Below are 22,615 nucleotides of genomic sequence, written 5' to 3'. Positions count from 1 at the left end.
TCTGAAGGGTGCATATGTAGTCAGTCAGTTCTTGAAAATGCCATGCCAATAAAGTACTCTGGACTCAAAATGTAATTAAACATATTTAAGCTGTGAAATTCAAAAAGCAAACAAACCCTGGTTCATGGCCATACGTTTAAAAAACAATGTTAAAAGAAGAATGCAATCAGAAATGACACTTTTATTTATAAATGCATTCTGCCACAAAATCCCTTCTTAATATGAGAACAGACCATATTCAAGAAATTTACAGCACCATCGACCATTTACTATTACATATTTATTTTTTTGGACACTATTCTATGCTGTAGTGCACTACTGAAAAAGTAGCAATTGCACCAAGTCAAAAGAAAAACAAGACAAGGCATCGCAAGCGTCCTAAAGCACAATGTGCGGTTTTACAGTCAAAATCGTTGCCATGATCAAGTATATTTTGGAAAAGCTCTGTGAGCTTCTTCTGGATGGTACACATCAACCTTGAATTGAGGTTCTACCTTACTTGAGATGCTCTTGCAAATTTTATCCAGTAATTTGCTTTGTTTGTGAGAATAAATAAAAACACAGACAATCCTTTTTGGAAAAAAAAATCTTAGTGTTTAATTTTTGATGGTCCCTAGGATACCACACGATTACATGTGTGTGGGGGATAGATTCTTTTATGCAAGCTTGTACTCCATTAAGTACTGCTGCCATTATAGCAGCTCCATCATAGAACTAAGCCTCTAACTTTTATAATTACAACTGTCAAATTCTAAAGTAGTAAAAATCATGGACAGTTTTTTGTAGCATTCTTGAATTTCAAATATCTGCCCTTAACACCAATTTCAGTAACCTTGTAATTCATTAACCTGCTGTATAACAGGAAAAATAATCACTAAAGCACTTCACCAAAGGGGCTAGCTATAGCCAGATGTGTAGTGGTACAAGTACTAGAGCACCAGTGTGAATAATTACGTGAAAAGTAACTATTGCATTACTTTTAAAAAAAATGTTTAACCTTCTGGGATCCAGGGTATAATTGGCCATTTTTGATTTGACCTCTACATTTCACCTTTAAAAACTATTTACTTTGCCTTGTTTGGTATCATCCTTCTCAGCACAACCTCACGTGTCTGAATTTACAGTTGTGTTTTCATTTTTAACATACTGTATTAACACAATTGATCTAAAATCAGACAAAAAATATAAAATCAGAGTAGAAAAAGTTATATTTTTTACTGTAAGAACCACAAACATGTTTATTGAATCATATTTCATAACTTTAAATGTAAATATAAACTGTCAATTTTAAAATCCTATGCACAAGTTTTGCAAACAACAAAGTTACTTGCATCCATTTACCTTTTACCTTTTTTGTAACCATTTCAAACTATTTACATAACAATCAGGTGTTCTGCGTTCAATAAGATGCCACACAAATTATTTGTGCCAGTCCAAAAAAATAATTTCTGTTCACTATAAAAGAGAACATCACAGCCTGATACCTGAAGGTCTGACAGCAGCAGGTGTATCACTCCTTTTTCTACCTGGAGACAGCAGTCGCCTCATTGTTCTGACACACAACACAAAACTATCCATAACAGTACACACTAACTACACAAGACAACACATTAACTACACACTCCAAACACACTAAACGTCACAAATCTCTCACATCTCAAAACTCGCTCTCTCTCTCTTTTTCTGCTGTCTTTCTCTCTGTCTCTCTCGCCTTCCCGCCTAAAACTTCCCCGTCTTCCTAAACAACCAAATGTCATGTTGCCATATCATTTTTTTTTTGATTGGTCAACATGGTGCATTTTTCCACCAACGCGACAGAGCTATTTTTTGTTTTGTTTCTTGTTTTTTTGTCATAAGCAGAGAGTGCTTGCTAGCGCTGTCCTTAGACAGTACACGTGACGAAACTATTGAGGAAAAAAAACGCCTGTATATAGTGTTTATCATGACTCTGGTTTTACGTGGCCTAGTAACACAATTTAAAAACTGGTATATATCACCTTGTTGCTTTGTAATCTTGAAGTGGTCATGTGATTGGCTTACCACGACTACTTTATTCTTCCTCAGTCAAACAGCAGCACTCATGCGATTGTTTTGCCAAAAAGTGATCATATGCCAGAAAGTGATTGCCGTCCACGGGAGCGCGTGCAGCTGCTTAAAGCTGTAGCGTCCAGATTACTTACGTAGTCAGCTACTTCCGTGCAACTGATAAGATGCGGTAAACTGAACAAAGCTTCAACTGTCTGTTTGTTGAAAAATAGTAATGCGACCACACCGCATTTTCTTGTTAGTAACTGTAACGGCGTTGTAATGATAGGAATAGTAATTAGTTAGATTACTCATTACTGAAAAAAGTAACGCCGTTATTCCCATCACTGTAGAACACACAGATTATGCGCACAAGCATGGCTGAGCTCTGGCTGCTTTCTATAGTGATATATGCACCGCAGAGATAAACAAAATGCTCACATGATCATTTTTTAAAACTGACTATATGAATAAATCATGAATATTTTAAAAGAATTATTCTGAAAGCCATTTATTTTGTTTCATCCCTTAATTAACAATTCAGTGTGTTCCAACAGCACAAGATCTATGGTTACAAGTAATTCAGTTCAGATACACTTCAGCACACTTCAATTAGGTGAGAAAGAAAAAAGTAAACACATTCCTTGTCCAGTCTAACAACAAAAGATGAAGGTTTTTTTTTTTTTTTGGGGGGGGGGGGGGGGGGGGTGTCTCATTTTAAATTTATACACCTGTCTGAGATATACATCAATAGTTTTTAATAGTCTTAGTCAGGGCCAAGTGCACAACACACATATTTTTAAGAAGTGTGACCGGCCTATTTTGCTACCTTATTAGCCTTTAAAATCTATTCCTAGTATTAGTACAGACATACTCCTAATAAGCCTCATTCACATTTGTTATACATTCACGCCTTGGTAAGCAGTTTCACTCATTCTCACAGCTTTCAACAATAATTCTATGAAAAACCTCCAAAGAATATCGCAAGTACACCTAGATCAATTAGAAATTTGAACTTTCTTCAAATCTACTGTCTATGCTCTACAATTCAGTTTACTAACATTTTGTCTGGTCTGCGTACTTTCTTCTTCCATTCTTCTCAAGCAGTTTTTAAACTTCAACATGGATAATATCACTTAGATGACAATCATTTAAAATTTCAATCAAATAACAGGCTACTGAAAGTCACTACATCTCTGCTCAAATGAATCCAAGAGAGACTGAATGTTACACAACAATTTGTTTTGTTCTCATGTATTACTACATTAAAACAAAATACACTGCAAAAGAAACTGTTGTGCATACTGTGGAAAAAAACAATACTAAAAAATATTTTCAACTAATAGTTTTCAACATAAATCAGGATTATATAAAGAATCTTCTAATATGATGGGTTACTCAGTGGATTTAGCATTGCTTTTATAAGCAAGCTAAGAGTAAGCAAAGAGACAAGACTGAGCAACATAACCTGTGAGCAAACATCTTATCTAATGATGGCAACTTTTTTTTTATGTTTAACCTTAGTTTAATGAAGCACATACACCAGAGTGGGGTGGCAAACAGGCTAAAGAGCCCATTTCAGAATGAGCCAGCATAAAGCCAATGCAGAGAAGCTGCTGTCCAGAACCTTTTTATTTTACTGCCTGGAAATAAAACCCATGCATTAAAGCTTAAGCCCTTGTTCATTTGCTCAGAATGCAGAACTTAGAGCAACTGCAGTAATGTTATTTCTCATAGCCCAGCTGTCTTATAGCCAACTGCAAAGTGGTGTCAGTTGGGAAATGGTGAACTAGTGCTAAACAGATAACGGTCTGAGCTCATCAAGCGAGACTAATTGGCTGGTTCAGTAACAGTATGGATGATATGTGCAGTGTTGGGAAGGTTACTTTTAAAATGTATTCCACTACAGATTACAGAATACATGTCCCAAAATGTATTCTGTAACGTATTCCGTTACGTTACTCAATGAGAGTAACATATTCTGAATACTATGGATTACTTAATATATTATCATGCTGTTTACAACTACGTGAATGTACTATTGCTGTGATTTATTACTGTTACTGAAGGTCCGAGGCTCCGAACCATAATAAAGGGACCTCTGGCTAATATGTCGGGTTCTGTGTCGGGCTCCTAGCCGAAAAATAGCTTTACTTCGTTGTCTGGGTCAACTTCGCTTGCCAGAGACAGAGAGAGGCGTTGAAAGGCTGCTCCAACGGGACTTATTGTTGAGGAAAACACGAACACAGCGTACAGTCGAGTCTTAATAGCTTACTTACAACTGGGCTCGTCAGACGGCACTCTTCTAGGCTGCAGTGGTTATTATTATATTTACATGCTTCCAGCTCCCGTTTTTGCTCGATGACAACTCGTAGTTTTCCTTTTTCTCCCTCCCTCGCTCACAGACACATAACGGGTATGGCAGTCCATTCTCCCTGCAGCACGGACTACACTGCTTATGATGCTACATTCTTTAGAGCTATGCCTGTAGCATTCTGCCTATTAGCTTAGCACAACAACAACAAAAAGGCCTCTCTCACCCAGGAAACACGCAGAGAGAGAGCGTCACCCTGTAACCATGGTAACCGTAACGCTGCCGCCTGGAACAACAGAACGTAGCTGTCAAACAAAACCCAAACAGCCCTGACCCGCCACAATATGAATCAGGGAAGTACCGCCGTGTAATCCATTTATTTCAACAAAGTAACTGTATTCTAAATACCACCTTTTTAAACGGTAACTGTAACGGAATACAGTTACTCATATTTTGTATTTTAAATACGTAACGGCGGTACATGTATTCCGTTACTCCCCAACACTGGATATGTGACCACGAGTTGCTCAGCTAAAATAAGGACTGCAATCATCGCAAATCAAGCTCCTTGTTAGACATGATCTGTCAGTCATAGTACAGTTTTTTTTTTCTTTTTTTCCAGTCAAGAGTCTTTGTGAAAGTTTTACTGCATTTCAGCATAGGCTTCTGTTAACTTGTTGTTTTTGTCAACATAGGAATCAAAAACTATTAAAATAAATAAAAGCGTGACATGACTAGGGATGGGAATTGGGAACCCAGTTCAATTACTTGAAATTGTTAGTCTGCTTGCCTATCAGTTCTGCTGATCAGTTCTACTTGCACTTGCGCTGCAATCAGCTGATTTCAGTTTGTGTGCCAGAGGAGGAAAATAGTGACACAGTGTGCAGCATGGATATAAATATTACTTCTTTATTAATTTTTTTGCACAAAACTGAAATGGAGACTGAAAGTGCAAACTGCATCCAGGACAGAAACAACCTCATTATACTTTTCACGTCAGCTCTTTGCAAGCATCTGCACAGATAGCATGCTAATGCTAAGCTAGCCAAGAACTCAAAGTGATGTTACAGTTGAGTGAATGCTCACCCCAGCACAGTTCCCTGACCCAGAACAGGCAGGTTTCAGCCTCTGTTTCTAGCACTGCAATCAATTCAATTCAATTGTATTTATATAGCGCCAAATCACAACAAAAGTTGCCTCAAGGCACTTTAAATGAATCCCCATCCTTAGATGTGAGATCACGTATTTGTCACCAGCACTTTCCTGTTTTGATCATGTTGTTATTGTATTTAAATGATATACGTTATGCATGATTCTTAGTTTTTATGTACCATGCATGTAATAGTTTTAGGTTTTTACTGCTCAAATAAGACAGTGGTGTTATTAGATTCATATGACTTAAATGAAGCAATGTGACTTCACTTTAGTTTTCCCAGATAATTGTCTTAAGTAAAAACTCTAAAATTGATGACACTTCATCCTGTCTAGAACTCCAATAGGGTCAAGAGCAAGAGTTTTCCAAAATTAGTACACTCATAGTAGTGAAAGGGAGAAATAGATAGAGGTCTGACAATAAAAGACATTTGGCATTCAGCTTTAATCTAAACTGATTTGGTTCATTGTGTCACAGTTGGCTCTGTAATTATTTGGACAACACCCATGTCGTTTTGCCTGTAGATTTAAAATCCATCCAAAAATCCATCCACAATGGATTTAAAATTAAACATTCAAGATGTTTCAAGAGCACTTTAATTAAAAGAGTTAAACAACCATACTGAATTAACTTTTTATAAATCATAATAATTTCTATATGCTCATTTCACAGTTCCCCATTCTCATATCCTCGAAAGTTTAAATACTAAGTGTAAAAGAATGTTGCTTCCCTTTGTCAGCTCTTTAGTACAGCCACCTTCTCATGCTGCTTGTTTGTGAGTCTCTCTGACTTCAGTAACTGAAAAGCATGCTCTATTGGGTTGAGACCAGGTTACCAACTTGGGCACTGATGAATATCCAGTTTACTTGCTTGAGATATACTTTGGTTGCTTTGCAGCATGCTTTGGGTCATTACCCATTTTCAGTGTGAAGCTCCATCCAATTACTTTTGCAGTATTTCGCTGCATCTGCTTTTATATAACTATCATTAGCTTACAGCTTGAAGTGTTTAAGGTATGTGCTAACTAAAAATAAAGACAAGATGATAAACTTAAACTTTTTGCAGATTTGGAGTTTAATAAACTCAGCCGTCTGTTCTTTGCTCCCTAAAATATAACAGGACACAGGAGTAAATTCTCTACCATCTCACACTTCTTTTTAATCAGTTTTCTGTTTGACGTTTATTCAGCTGCGTGAAAACCATAACTTTAATCTCAGCCAAACTGATTAACTCAGGAACAGATAAAACACTGAAAAAATCCAAACAATAACATTTTTAGTTATCTAAGTGACTTATATATCCATATTTAACCTGAGTAGCAAAAGACCGCGGGAGGTTTGAAAATATGGCGTTATTTTTGTACCACTATTCTGAGCGCATGTAAAAAAAAATTGAGTGTACGTAAAAAACATTTGCAGGTGCAAATGTCGCATTTTGAGGAAAAATTTATTTTGATCGAAGAAAAGCTAAATTTGAGTGAACAAAATTCATTGCTGCGTGCAAAAAATGTATTTCAGTGTTTGCTATTATCCATACACACACACACACACACACACACACACACACAATAGCAGCCCCTCTCGCTCAGTTTTTGCATTTGTGCTTGCTCGTAATGTGTTGCTTGCGCTCTCAACATTTCTGCCCGTGCGCGCTCAACTCTTTCTTTACACCGTTATATTTGTGCCACAAAACCAGCCAATCACAGACTTGGATGCAAAAAAATCTGATTGGCTGTTTTGGTCTCCAATCAGATCGAAATGATGAAATGCAATATCCCAGAATCCATTTCGTCCAAAACAAACGAGGCAGTAGCGGAGGAACACAGAGTGCCGGAGTTTGAAATATTAACATGTTATATTAACATGCCATACCGGGCATTTGCCCGGTGAGCCAATAATGATTTTTCATTTTTATGTTTGTTTGTTTGTTTTTGTAATGGTATAAACATTGAAAGGTGGTGGATTAGCCAATTGGTCATGATCAACTCTGGGCTGGACCAATTACAATATTGAGGGGAAAAGGAACGCGATTCGTCCCGTACTTCAGCTAGAATGAAAAAGACACAAAGCTGGAGTTATTCTGTCTTTACACTGTCAGCTGCTACTTCTTCTTCTCTCATGCTCATCCCCTCCCTCTCCTGTTGCTACTTCAATCATGAAACTGATCAATGATCAGCTTATCATCTCTCGTTTGTTTATCGCCCACTTTGCGCCAGAAAGAGGAAACCAGCGGATGTTGCGCTAAACAACAGCAGCACGTTTAAGCTTGAGCAGCTGTTAGAATTTATTTAATATTAATTTCTAGTATCAGCTGTTTGCTGGAGCCACCGCTGTAAAAGCTGCTGGTCATGATATCGGTTTGGATATGTGGTGAGAGGGAAACATGAAGGTGATACAAATCATACATATATACCAACAAGACAGTGTACATCACTGTCACAACAGTGTTTGTTTTAGTTCAAAGGCTTTATGGTTTTTCCTATAACACCTGGTGGTGTAGTCGGCTGATTTTTTGTCAGTTCAGCCTTATATATTACGTTTAACCCGAGTGACCACCCGGCCAGCTGGAACACTGAAATACATTTTTTGCACGCAGCAATGAATTTTGTTCACTCAAATTGAGCTTTTCTTCGCTCAATATAAATTTTTCCTCAAAATGCGACACTTGCACCTGCAATTTTTTTTATACATGCGCTCAGAATAGTGGCACAAAAATAACGCCATATGAAAACGATGTGGGATGGGAGTTCGCTGTTCTCGCCGGCTCTAGTGAGCCTTGACCTCCCGGTCAGCTATCGGGCTGGTGGGTAACAGACGTCTCCGAAAACGTTGGAGCACTTTTGCAAATATGTGATGCCTTGATAAATCGAGCAGATATTTGAAGTTGTACACAGCTACATTCTCACCTGAAAATATCTTAAAAGTTTATTTTGTGAGCCAGAAAGAGTAATATTAAAACTAAGCAGCTGCCGCCATTGTTGCAAACTGGCTGGGCTGTGCTCTGAATTCTGGGATAGATTGGGCCACGAAGGATACACCCGACCCATCCTTCAAATCTGGGGAAAAGAAGTACGCATTTGTTGGCCACATTTGGAGGAGTCTTCGAATTTGGACATTTGTCGCGTTGGTGTGATGTAATTGGCCTATAGATGTGGCCTCGAAGGAATGCGGCCCCTGAATTTGGACATAGCTACAACACCAGAGACTGCTTCTACTTCTTCTCTGGTATTTAACGGCAGCTGGCATCCTTGTAGATGCAATGTAGCCATCCTCTGTTTCAGTCCGTTATTACACTCTTAAATCCTACTACTTATTCCTGCGTCTTTCAGGATCTTCAAACGATGCGTCGACTATTAAATTAGTCATCGACGATTTTGATAGTTGACTTAATCGTGACTAGTCGACTAATCGTGGCAGCCCTAGTGGGATTGTAGCCTGAGGTTTATATTGTTAAATGGTAATTATGAGACTATACTTTTGGGGTCATTTTATGCAGAAACGTGAAAGAAAATTATTTTATTTTCTCCTGGGGGTAATTAAGTAACATACTGCATTACTTTTAAGAAAAGAGTTCTCTGCAACATGTGTAATAATTAGTTTTTTGTGTAATAACCTCATCACTGAACACAAGAGGGGAAATATCTCCAACATGTTCAAACACCTGACCACACAGCATGCAATTAATTTGAATGCCACTACCATTGCTACTTAACATTAACATCTTTGAGTTAAACTATGGTCAAACTATGGACCACTGCAGCAATTTGCTGGTGACCAAAGTGATCGCAAGGACGGTGTTGCTTTCAGCGCAGCAATGGATACCATTTTGTAAAAATTTCATGTAGCAACACGAAGCAACCTCCTACCAACAAATTGGGGGAATATGACCTGCAGTTACCAGGGGGTTGCTGATCAGTCTCTAGGCCTGTGTGACTGGGGCTTAGCAGTCAATTTTACAGCAACTGCCAATAACCAGTCACAACTGGTTGGGGAATACTCATGAAGTATCCTTGGGCAAGACACTAAATCCCAAGCTGCTCTCTGTCAATCTGCCCATGGACTAACACTAAATATTGTGCCCAGGTCAAAAAACAAAACAAAACAAAAAATCTGTCTCTCCTAGCTACTATCTGCCCTAACACATCTGTACTTACCCGCTTATGACAAGTGTTTTTAATATGGCAGACTTATGACAATCTCTTTTTCATGCAGAGGAACACAAAAGAACACACACACCGTTTTAGCCCCGTTTTAACACTAGCTTTCATCCATTGAAGCAGAAAGAAAAATAAGAAAGAATAACAAGTTATCTGTGAAATTTAACATTAATAAATACAGACATGTATACATCTAAAGGCATTCAGTATAACAATCCAGTACATAATGAAGACTTTGTGTATACAAATGTATATATGTTAGCCCATATAATATGGACTTGAATATGTTTCTGTGTGAGTGCATATGTGGCCTGTGAACACATCAGTGTCACACAGGTCTGTCTGGGAGGATAACACCATGACGTCTTATCAGCCCCAAGCCAGACAGACACACAAACACGCTCTGAGACAAACATACACACATAATACACAGTAGAATAATATAGCACCTCATGTCAGCTATGTAGCAAGCCCTGTCACTGTGGTGGTGGGATGATGCAGTGGTGGGGTGTGCAGAAAGGGAACAGAAGCAGGGAGACAGAAGTTCAGGAATAAAGTTGGGGGTGTTTTTGTTGGGGGGGGGGGGGGGGGGGTTCTAAAGGAAAATGGAATGAGAAGAGAGTTGACAGGAAAAAATAAAATATAAAGATATAATGCAATATGGCAACAATGCATTTTCCATAATGAGTAATGAAGAAATGTAGGGATCAGGGTTCAAAAGTGACAGCCAAGCACCAAATGCAGGTAGATTTTCTGTTTAGTAAGTGAATAATCTCTAAGGTTTAATGTTTATACCAAAATAGTAATTTAATTAAACAAAAACATGCCATCTACCACATTTTTGTGTAATTTATGGGCACACTGCAATGTCTTTGTTACAGTTTAACAAACAAAGAAATACTGCATCATGAGGTTGCTTTGAGTCTATAAAAACATGGGAGGCAGCAGAAGTGTATCAAAGGCTTTGCAGCTCCCTCATCTGGGGATCCTCAGCCCTTCCCATGAAGGTGGCACGGATGCCCCTCCGGTGGTCCTCCTTGGGCTCTTGCACTCTGGGGCCTCTGGATGTCTGGGGCCTGGATCTCCTCCATGCCTGCTTCATGCCCTGGGGGACGGGGCTATGGCTCTCTACATCCTCTAGCAGACCATTACATGGGGAAACCATTTGAATACAAGCGCGCCGATCCACACAGGTGTGCACATGGGTGTTCACTATTCGTAGACTTAAATCACACCTTTCTTGGCTGCTACTTCAAAGCACATTGTGCGCTGTCTGTCCTGCGTGCTGCACAACAACATTCAATATTTAGTATTTACTGCTGTTTTCACTTAGCTAGATTAATGCGATGGTGTTGTGTATAGTATGTTGCATTGTTTTGTTTTTTTTTTTGCTTGTTTTCTATTCTTTTTCTCTCAACAGGTGATCCCGGAGATATTTTTTCTTCCCCCCTTTCTCACTGTCCCTCTCCCCTTCTGTTTTTCTTTTCCTTCCTCTTTCTTTCTCCCTTTCCTATCCCTCACTCATGTCTGTCCCGTCTGTAACAACTGAAAATAAAATAAATAATAAAAACAAAGGTCGATCAAATGGACCAATACGGCAATGCCATGATGATCCATTTGGCAAAATAAATCCATTGGGTATCCTTGTTGGTCTTCAGACAACAATTCTGACGGCTAAAGAACCAAATGGGACAGGCGGAAAAAAAAAAAAAAAAAAAAAAAAAAAAAAAAAAAAAAAAAAAAGGCTTTGCAGCTGTCGAAATGGACTAAGTCTAAAGTTTGGTCTTACTTTGGATTTTTAGAGTGCCAAGAAACTTTAGAGAAAATGGTCACCCTGTGTACAGACACATACAAAATCTCTTCATAACCTCCACATTATAGTGAATGCAGGCTAAATTAACTTTTAGTTCAGTGTATGATGTAGAGACTTTCATAGCAGGACAGAAATATCGTAGCTTCTCTATCTAACTTGTGAAAAGCTTGTCAATAATGTAAGAGTTCAGTGTTACTTTTCTCATTGTGTGTCTGCAGACTATGTTCTGCTGACTGCAAATGGTCACAGGCTGCAGAGTCAACCAAACAAATACGGGGTTCCTTAAAAGCCGGTAATACTGAAGTCGGTTTAAAAACAGCTTCAACAGAAAAAGTAGACTCAAATAATGACTGTTAATGTTTGTCAGTTTTTGCGTTCATTGCATCATCGTCATCTTGTGACTCCATATTGTAAAGTGGGCCTAGGTCATCGCATTTGCTTAAATGCAACCTATAGAACGGGAAAGGAATGTCTTTTAGTTAATGTTTTAAATGTTTTTATGTGTCAAAAGACGACCCAAACTTTTGGTTTCCTACGAAAGCAGCACTTTTGCACATTTTATATGCAGTATGAAGAATTAATTATAAATCATTGTGTGCATCAGTACTTCTTGAACATTTTCCACATATTTTAGTTGTGCCATGATTATGATAACTGTGATCACTTTGGTCACAATAATCATCAAATAAAATTTTCATACCATTTCATCTCTAACAACATAATTATGAAAATGTTACATGGCAAGGCAGAAAAGGGTGATTACTGAAAAAAAACATGAGACATGCCAAGGGAGCAGAAAGAGGGTGGATAATGGGAGGAAGGGTGGAAGATCTTTTTCCCGCTCAGAAATTAGATACACATGCTGGAAATTCAAGGGGGGAAAAACAGAGATAGAAAGGGAGAAATAACAGGGGTGGAAAATGACGTAGCAGCATGGGCCATCAGTCACTCCGAAAGCAGGCCTGACACTAGTGCATCAATAATTCAGATAACTATGGCTAATGAGCAAGATCCAAACAAAATAACCCTTGAATTAACTGGAAGTACAATGAAACATTTCTATGTGCAAAATGTGGTACCATTATGCCTTTTTGGGTTTGGGTTTTATTGGCAACAGAAGAAAAACTGGCAATTGGATACAATATTTATTTCTCTTCACCTGTAAAACATAAAAATGCATTTATTTTCACAAGAAAGAAATGACAGAGAGGACCAACTAAAAATGAGCATTCTTAGTATGCATATCTGAACAGAGTGTAATGAAGGACAAAGTGGAGGAATGGACCATTTTATATTCAATGTAAAAGAAAATTAATTAATTAATGAAAAAAAAAGAGTGGTCCAATATTTATTAGTATTCCATATTTTTTCCAGTTCAAACATTTTAATTGTACAGGGTGACAATGGTGTGCTTGGTTTCAACGTAACTTTATTCTTTCATTAGTTATTTACAAGTTTCTCTTTGTTCAGCCATTGACATGTCGAAGAGGTTAACACGTGAGGAGCGGATCGAAATTGTGTTGATATCTGGTGAATGCAGTAACTGGGTCATTGCAGCAGATTTCAATGCAAGACACCCTACGAGACCACCCATCTCCCATGCTACAGTCAGCAAACTGCTTGCTAAGTTTGGTGAAACTGGTTCAGTGTTGGATTTGCCAAAATGTGGACGCAAGAAAACTGTCACTAATGAAGAAACATCAGTTTCTGTTCTAGCTTCATTCAGCAAGGGCCCACAGCGTAGCACTCACCGCATGTCACTGGAGAGTGGCATTAATCGAACATCCCTTCGGCGGATATTAGCTACACAAATGGCAACCTTACAAACTCCAGCTACTGCAGCATCTCAACGAGGATGACCCGATCGGCGCACAGAATTTGCAGAATGGGCAAAACAAAAATTGGAACAGGAACCTCAGTTCACGCAGAAGATTTTGTTCAGTGATGAGGCAAACTTTTATGTGAATGGTGAAGTTAACAAACAAACCACTGTTATTGGTCTGACACTAACCCACACTGGATGGATCCCTCCAAGACTGTTGGAACAACAAAAGTGATGGTTTGGTGTGGTATATGGGGTACAACGATAGTGGGTCCATTCTTCATCAATGGAAACCTCAAGGCCACTGGATATTTGAAATTGCTACATGATGATGTGTTTCCCTCTTTATGCACTTAAGCTGGCATGTTCCCTGAGCTTTTCCAGCAAGATGGTGCACCACCACATTATGGGTGCTAGGTCTGAGCATTCCTAGATGAACAGTTTCCTGGAAAGTGGATTGGTCATCGTGGGCCAGTTGAATGGCCCCCAAGGTCTCCCGATCTGACCCCCTTAGACTTTTATCTTTGGGGTCATCTGAAGGCAATTGTCTATGGTGTGAAGATACGAGATGTGCAGCACCTGAAACTACGAATACTGGATGCCTGTGCTGGCATTTCTCCTGCGGTGTTGCTATCAGTGTGTGAAGAGTGGGAGAAGAGGGTTGCATTGACAATCCAACACAATGGGCAGCACACTGAACGCATTTTATAAGTGGTCAGAAACTTGTAAATAATTCGTGAAAGAATAAAGTCACGTTGAAACCAAGCACACCATTGTTTTTCTTGTGACATTACCAATAAGTTTGATGTGTCACATGGCCCTCTTCCTATTGAAAAAACAAAATTGTATCCAAGATGGCCGACTTCTAAATGGCCACCATGGTCACCACCCATCTTGAGGAGTTTGCCCCCTCACATGTACTAATGTGCCACAAACAGGACTTTAATATCACCAACCATTCCCATGTTATTACGGTGTATCCATATAAATGGCCCACCCCGTATTATGGATTGCATTATAGATCATGGGGTTGTATGGAACACAGATTTTATCTATAACAAGATTTATGTCTCCAAGTAGGGGACATGATTGCTATAGCGGACAATGCACACCTTATCTCTTACCATCCAGGAAGTTCTCATCTATCCAATGAAAACCAGAGCAAGAAACAGTGGACCCGTAATAAATACAAAATGAAATTAAGTAATGCCAGCCCTCCTTCATTCTCTTGCAGAATTGGTCCTTCCTAATTCTATGGGGTTTATATTTCCATATAAAATGGGGAATCACTGAGTCACCCAGTCTTATAAAATAGTTTTTAGTAAGATAGATGAGGAAGTTCTGACAGAAATAAAGCAACTGTGACAGAAGCATCATCTCTACAGCATACATTCTTCCCAGTAATGAAATTGTTTGTGTCTTCCAGAATTTAATCTTCTTTTATTTATTAATTTATTTTTAACTTAAAAGACTAAAATTAGACTCAAACACAAATCTGCACTTCTTAACAATCACAATTCCGTGACATGTAGTGTTATTTTTAACAGAAATTGCTTAAGCCCTTTTTGGACAGTCTTTAGTCTGTTTTTCTCTAATTAATCCAGCAATGTGCCAAATAAATAATGTTTCCAGCTAAACTGGGCTAATCAGAGACTAATGCATGATGTCAAAAGCTACTGCAGCCTTTTCAAAAATAAAACCCTATTGACTAGATTCTTAAGTGTGTCATGTAAATTTTAATATTTAATATTTTAATATTTTAAGATGATAATGGATGCAAATTCAAGAACATAAATCAGCACAGTGCATTAAACATCAAAATATAACATGATACAACAAAAAGAACCACACATTTTCTCAGTATCTGCTGGTTCTTAAAAATCAATCATCAAAATTTGTAACTTGTAAGCTAGCATTTCCCATGAACAAGTCAGACAGAAAACCAAGAGTCAATACTGCTTACACAGCTTTATAAACCCTAGTCTAAACTGTGAAAGTGGCTTGGGTTATGCCCTGAAGGGCCTACCCAGTAGTTTATTGGGCCTCTGTGTGCAGAGGTAGCAGTCTCTTATTATTCCCATCCACTTATTAGACTGGTCCCTGGGTGTGGTAGCAAGCCCACTACTTTGCAATCTCTATCTCTCTGAAGATATATAATTCTCTTGATATATAATTTCTTCTTGCCTGCCGCCCTGAACTTTTTTCTCTTTACCTCCCCTGACTCCACATACCTAGGTATAGGAAGTGCTTACACCGGTTCTTTCTTTGTGCTGCGGTCAGCCTTGAGACAGAAACACAACCAGCTCTAATATCTAGCAGAGCCGGTGTGATGAACGAGGGCTTACTGAAGGGATATAAATATTCTTTCTCTCTCAATGACCATTTCTTCCTCTAGCTTAGTCACAAAAAGTAGGCATTAAAAACAAGGCAGGCTTCAGCACTGTTGCCATAAGTTATTTGTTTATTTATTTTAATTTGTTTTTGTTATCATCAGTCTTGATCAGGAATTTCAATCTCATTTTACATTGTGGGAAACATAACTTAGAAACTTATGAAAATACAGTCTAAAGTCACACTATCTTTTCCGTCTTTTACATTTTCCAACCTTCCAGTAAGCCAGATGGTTTGCTGGGACTATTCTAGCCCCTGAGCTTTATGTTTGACACCCCCGGTCTAAATACTTCTCCTTTTACCACTAAAGAATAATTTGTCAGAGTTACTACAGACATTTTTAATGCTTTTCCTTACACTTTTCCAACACGCATCAGATATTGTATATGTTGCAATTATTTGTAACATTCAGAAAACAATGATCCATCATTCATTCCCACTTCCCACAGAAGCAGCTGTGTGGAGGTGATAAATAAGCCAGACATTGAACTTCTCTTTCTAGCACTCTCTCACGGTCCTTTATTTTCATCACTTGCTCAAAAATTTTGTGGCACTTTTCATGTGTCACTCCCAGTGCAAAGCTATTGATCTGACTCTGAAGAGATTATCGGACAGCGTGTGCTGTTTTTAAAGGATATTGCATACACCCCATGATAGCTGTCTTTTAACTCTGCAAACTAGTGTGACTGTTTAAATCAACTATAAATACAATTTTGATGTGCTCTGCCAGCACACCTTAAGAATTGGTTTTGAGAAATCAAATCCCAGCCCGATTGTCCACGCAGTATACATGCCAACAATAAATGTGCCAGAACAATGTTCAGTTTGTGCAAAATGTACAGTAGGTCACAAAGTTTTTATAGTAGCTACAGATTTAGACCTATTTTTCTGCTTTTTGTTTTTTGTCCACTCATAGTGACAAAGGAGATTTACTTCATTCTGTACGGAGGATGCAAACATGTTTCCAAACAGAGGTTCCAATATACTTTTCAAGAATCTCCAAAGCCTTCTGACACACAGGCCAAGAAACTGGGCAATGACCTCCTGGCAATCTCTGGTTGCTAGGATAAAAGTGCATTCCTGACCTGTTGGCAAAGGACTGCACCAAAAACCCCCTCTTGATTGCTTTGGTTGCTAGCAAATTGCTGCTCTTATCCATAGCTTGCATAGTCAAACTTCTCTACAAACACCACTGGCCAAGTGATAATAAAACACAGAGTGTAACAGAGATTTTTCTCCTTCAAAGTAAAAGCCGCACCTTATCATGCCAACCAACACATCTAGATGGCCAAATGACCAAAAGGCCACTCTCCAATTTCAGTTTGCAAACCATCCTAACTTGCCTGAACTTCCTCCCTTAACCTCCTAAGACCCGAACTCTTTCATGACATGCATTTTTAATTTCTCTTTGATATTTGGGCTGATTGGGACCCAATGAATGTAAAAACAAAGAATTACCTGATCTTTTTTTTAACCTGATTTTTGTTTCTAAGAAAAATGAGAGCCACATATAAGGATATTCGTTTAAAATTTCGAAAGGACAGTAGCAGTATAATGTCCTCGTAAGTGGATATCAGGCCCTTGTAGAGCAAAATTTAGTATTTTGGTCTAAATAACCCAAAATGTGATGTCCACATATGTGGACGCCAGGTCCTAGGAGGTTAAATAGAATATTCAATTACATTATTTAAGAATCAATAAGAGATTCCTTGTATGCAGACTGGACAAAATCTCAAAAAATTATTTTAATAAATATGAGCTAACATTTTTTTTTGAACCTCAAAATGGACCAATTTCATAAAAACTGGAGGAAGTGGGAGAGATTTGGTGAAGGTGGTAATGTGGGATGATGGGTGGTGGGTTATATAACCAGAGCTTAACTAAGTATTTTCACGCAACTACTGGTAGAAGGAAGGCCTGCTAAGGACGTGGTCACTGTTTTTTAGAAGGCAGCTCATAAAAGAGACTGAAAATACCCTTCCGAATATTATCAGGGATGGACTGTAAAGCGCTGCGTGGACAGTAGCAAAAACCTGACGACATGGGACCTGTAAAGAGGTGGAGGGGAGCTCCCCCAGACCGGGCAGATCTGAGGGTTTCACTGTGCCATTATGTTATTGTCAGTGCGTATTATGTTTGTTTGTTTTGGGGGTTTTTGTCGTTTTTGTTTTTTTCATGTGGATGACTGTCATAATTACAAAACTTTCAATAAAAAAATAAAATAAAATAATAATAATAAATATGAGCTAAAGCTAAGGCTGTTCGATATAACGATTTATATCGGATGACGATATAAAAACATTTCATTTTTTCAGTTTCATTTTACGCCATCGCTTGTTTCTTGGTGTCGCAAAATAAACTGTTTACGGCAATATTTTTTCATCATTTTGTTGGTCACTGTAGTGGCTATATTAATTTCTTAAAGTTCTCTCTTTCTCTTATATTTAATATAACCACACTACAAAATGGACAAGCGCCTGTTTTTATGCGTTGTGGTTAGCAACAACGACGGTAACAGCATCGCGTGTCCACTTGTTTATGTTCCACATAAACCTTTCACAATAAAGCTCAAGATCCTGTTGAGACTATTCAAAATAAACTGAATCATGAAAGAGCAGATTATTTACGGATGAAGTAAAAAAGAGCCGCCAGGTGCTAAAAAATAAACCTTAGACTCAAACGTTAGAACAGGCTTTTCCCCGCAGCACGCCGTGTAATAAATACTCACAAAGAAATTGGCGGCCGTTACAACTTATGTCTAAAAATGTATAGTTTCATGCATCGGTTAAAACATTCGACTCCAGGTACATGACGCGCAGCTGGAAACACTTCCCGCAAGTCGAGCTGCCTGAGATTCACAGAATTTACAGAAAATGTTACATTTTTGTGATTTATATCATTATCGGACGATAGATTTCTTATATCGGGATATGAGATTTTGGTCATATCGCACAGCCCTAGCTAAAGCTATGATCTAGTTCCAGTTAAGTGACTAAAGCCAAAAAACAAACAAATATGCAAACCTATGTGTACTTATTTAATGAAACAAAATGTAAATATTTAACAGCTTTACCTTTAACATTCAGATCATGTTATCCTTCACTACAGTTTAGAGTTAAATCATACATTGGCCAGAGCCAGAGGAAAGGGCAGTGAGGGAGAGCAGAAATTGGTGAGAGGAATACAAAGTGCTGCTTCACCATTTTGTCCATTTCCAGCTAAATAAGATCTTCCTCCGCCTCCTCCACCTCTCCTGCTATGGCCTCTGGCAGGCAACTGGGAAAATACATTTCTCACATTATAACCCCTCAATATTTCTCCTGTGGCTCATCGAAAGTATGGCTGTCTCTCACTCTGTGTGTGTGTGTGTGTGTGCTGTGTGTTTTGTTTGTGAGTGTGTGTGTATGTAAGTGTGACTACCTCCTCTCTTCTATTTGGTACTTTATAAAGGATGGTCCAAAGTTAAATGTTGGCAGAAAAAATACTTTAACTCCAAAGTTTTAAAGAGAGGCGGTTCAATGTCAGAGAAGCAAACTAATAATAGCTGGATAAATTTAAGCCGGGTAAGTAATTGAGAAATGCTTTTTCTGCCACTCATTAGGTAATGCAGAGGTGTCCTTGAGCCGGTCAATGTCTAACAGACTGTGACTATAACAGGCAACTCCCCTGTGCATTTTTGTGAAAGTGAAGCAAAGCATTGCTGCAAATAAGCACTGATGCACTTACTACCCTTGCATGAATAATGTTACAAATAAGAATTTTATAATAATCTATTTTTTAAATCTATTCATTGTCATTGCCACTTAACAAGACATTACAAATTTGGTTTAAACCAGCCACAGTTTCCCACAAACTACACAAAACTGATTATTTATAAAGTAACACATTTTCATTTTTTTTAATTTTCATAAAGATACACAAGCCTGAAGTTGTTACTTTATGATTATTGAAAGTCTCCTAGACGCAATATGGCACATTAATTACAGATACACCTCCCAAGCCATTAGAAGTAGTGACAGAAAGGGTTTACAGCAAGCTGCAAAGCAAACTTGCCATTTTCAATTATTCATTCATTTGCTCACTCATTCAAGTATTTTTTCATCAGTGGCTAATCAGTCATTTATTCATAATTTCTTACACTCAGTCAGTTCTTTGTTCATTCATTAGTTGACACATTCAATTCATTCATTCAGATGTTCATTCACCTGTCATGTATTTGTCCATGCATTCTTTCTTGTACTCATTCCACAATTAGTCCACTCAATTAATTTTCTATTCATTTTCAAAGTCAGCTCAGAAGAAAGGTGTTGATGAGGTGGTCCAACAGGAAAAGCACAACAGCATTCTGACTTGATCCAAGTCCTGTGGTCTATAAAAATATATAACTGCTCAACATACTATAGTCAGCAGGGTTCATCAGACTTTAGGTAAATAACTTCACCACATATAGCTAAAGGAAATGAAAGGGAAGAAAATAATGAAATTTCAATAATGGAAACCATTACAGGATAGAATCACAACACAAGTTACAATCAACTCTGCAGATAAACCAACAAAAACCTATTATTGAACTGAAGTTACCCACATACATTACCACATACAAATCCACTGATCATGACTATGTAGACAAATAAAATTCCTACAATGGCAAAGGACTATAAAATCCAATCTGGTCTAGAACATCTAGATATCCCAAAGTGCTAATATATCATTTTTATACTTTTGTGGCTATGCTTATTAAATTTGAACCTGCTTATTTAATGCTTCATTCTGTATTCTGTGTTGTCAGGCAAGCATCTAGAGTCACAGGCAAGCATCTAACATGCCCTTTGTATTTATGTTTTAAAAAGTACAATACAAAAAAGTTTGCATCTTTTTTGTATTTTAAATTAGGTCAAAATGTAAAAGAATAAAACTTGCACTTTTGCATTTTCACTGCCAGTGGCACTATCACTGATTCTAATTGTTGGGTTAAAAACTTAAGGAGTGCTAGTTTAAAGATGAATGTACTGCAAACAGTTCAAAAGCAGAATTAATGTAATTTTAAACATGGCTTGGTCTAAATTCACAGAATGTTAAGGTTTTAAAAATAAAGTGTTCCTGTTTCAACTCCCTAGTTGATGCTGGGAGCATCAGGCTTTTACTGTGTTTGTGTGGATTGTAGATTGGTAGCACAAAATGTTTGGCTACATATATTTAAAAATATGATGTCCTATCAATAAATAAAATAGGAAAACATATGATGGAAAAAAGAGCCTGATACATGCTGTGCTTTGTAGCTCTTTTCTACACAGTCCGATACTCTTAGCTCCAGTGCTGAATGCTGACGAGTTTACCTAAAACTACTTCTAAATCTGACTAGATGCTGACTCCATTTCCTGCACCACCTGAATGGTTGTAGCCCTACACTTTATATTCTTTATTTATTAATCAACTTTAAATTTAGATAACTATAATTGTGTGATTTTCTTGATGCATAGGAAGGATAAATCTCCAAAAATTGATTCTGTTCATCTGGACGTAGCGTTTTGTGGGAGAAACGTTTCGTCACTCATCCAAGTGACTTCTTCAGTCTCAGCTGACTGCAAGTTTCCCCAAATCTTATAAACACTACATTTGAATAATGACTGAAACCAGCCAACTACGTCCAGATGAACAGAATCAACTTTTGGAGATAATTGTCATATTTAGTCAAAAGACTACAACTAGAACTAAATCAAGAACAAATAATAAAACAATACCAACGTTGCACAACATCCCAAAATTACTAAAATATGTGTCATATGCCTGTTGTTGATATAAATAGGGGGCTTATATTGTAACTCAGAACATGTATTACTTACTTTAATGAATCAAATACAAAGCTGGTGAACAGACCTTATTCATATTGTAAATACATTACAATGACTTTCCCCTCACTATCCTTTTGGATTAAACTGTTCCACTATAACTTCAATAAAACCACACCACCCTCTTTTACTAATCCGGCAACCGGCGCATCACAGAAACCTCAGCACGCTGCTATCAGTTGTGGTTATTCTGGCATCCTCACCAGCATTATTAAACTACTGGTAAGTAAACCGTAACACTTCCTATTCTGACAAATTTCAAAATAAAGTCATTACTCGCCACACTGCACCAGTGTTTGAGTGAGCAGTGCCAAAAAGCACCAATAGAAACTGTTTCCAAACAAAACACACTTTGCATACAGCAGCTGTGACAGCCCGCTTTAGCTTGCTCTGCTTATTCATGTGTGTCCTTTTGTCATCGTCAGAAACACAGGAGGGCGTAGTGACGCAGAAAACGTGACAAGCACACCTTTTTATAAGACTTTTCTTTAAAACACATATTGGCACCAATGGAATTTTTTGCTACTAAGAAACGGCATGTCAAGAGCCTCTCTCTGAGTTACTTCCTGGGAATTCTGACTAACCCAGGCTAGCTTAAAAAACACCGGTAGGTTAAACCTGCACATCCCTTTCAGTGAGTAGCGTGGCCATTTTACATGAAAAACACATTTTTACGGTTGAAACATTACCTCTTTCTTCTTCTGTCCTCCCCCCGGTGGCAGACATACCATTAGGCAGAAAAAAACAGCCAAGACCTGCAGGTTAACAATGGATTTAGCCCAAACAGACGCCATGACGGAAGGATGCTATGAATGCGAGACACGTCTCGACCAAGCGATTGGATCCTACGTTATCCAATCAGCGGGAAAGGATTTGAATATGGAGACCTCTGGGGCTTGTAGTTTTAACGTTCACAGTACTGTCCCGTTTCTGATCCATGCGTTGGAGGAGGCGTAGCCAAAAAACTGTATTATTTCCATGATTTAGGTTTGCCTCTCATTTATAATCTATGACCCTGACCTAAGTAGTTAATGAAAAAAGCCATGCTGTAGTCACATCATTATTCTGTAGAATTATGATTTCAGGGCAACC

At 38.1% G+C, this 22,615-nt stretch overlaps 1 protein-coding gene across 1 annotated transcript in view; it reads right to left on the bottom strand.

Moving 5' to 3' along the window:
• The window catches only part of LOC146516599 (dolichyl-diphosphooligosaccharide--protein glycosyltransferase subunit TUSC3), a 103,346-nt gene extending 80,974 nt beyond the window's left edge, over positions 1 to 22,372 (bottom strand). Inside the window, exon 1 of the mRNA XM_085162458.1 lies at positions 22,213 to 22,372. Coding sequence (XP_085018584.1) covers positions 22,213 to 22,317 — 105 coding nt within the window. The 5' untranslated portion in view covers positions 22,318 to 22,372. The remainder of the gene's footprint in view (positions 1 to 22,212) is intronic.
• Between the last annotated feature and the right edge of the window lie 243 nt (positions 22,373 to 22,615).

Source organism: Neolamprologus multifasciatus, chromosome 6, assembly GCF_963576455.1.
Source record: "Neolamprologus multifasciatus chromosome 6, fNeoMul1.2, whole genome shotgun sequence".
NCBI lineage: Eukaryota > Metazoa > Chordata > Actinopteri > Cichliformes > Cichlidae > Neolamprologus > Neolamprologus multifasciatus.
The sequence above is the reverse complement of the archived record's forward strand: the minus strand, read 5'-3'. Positions and strand labels throughout refer to the sequence as shown.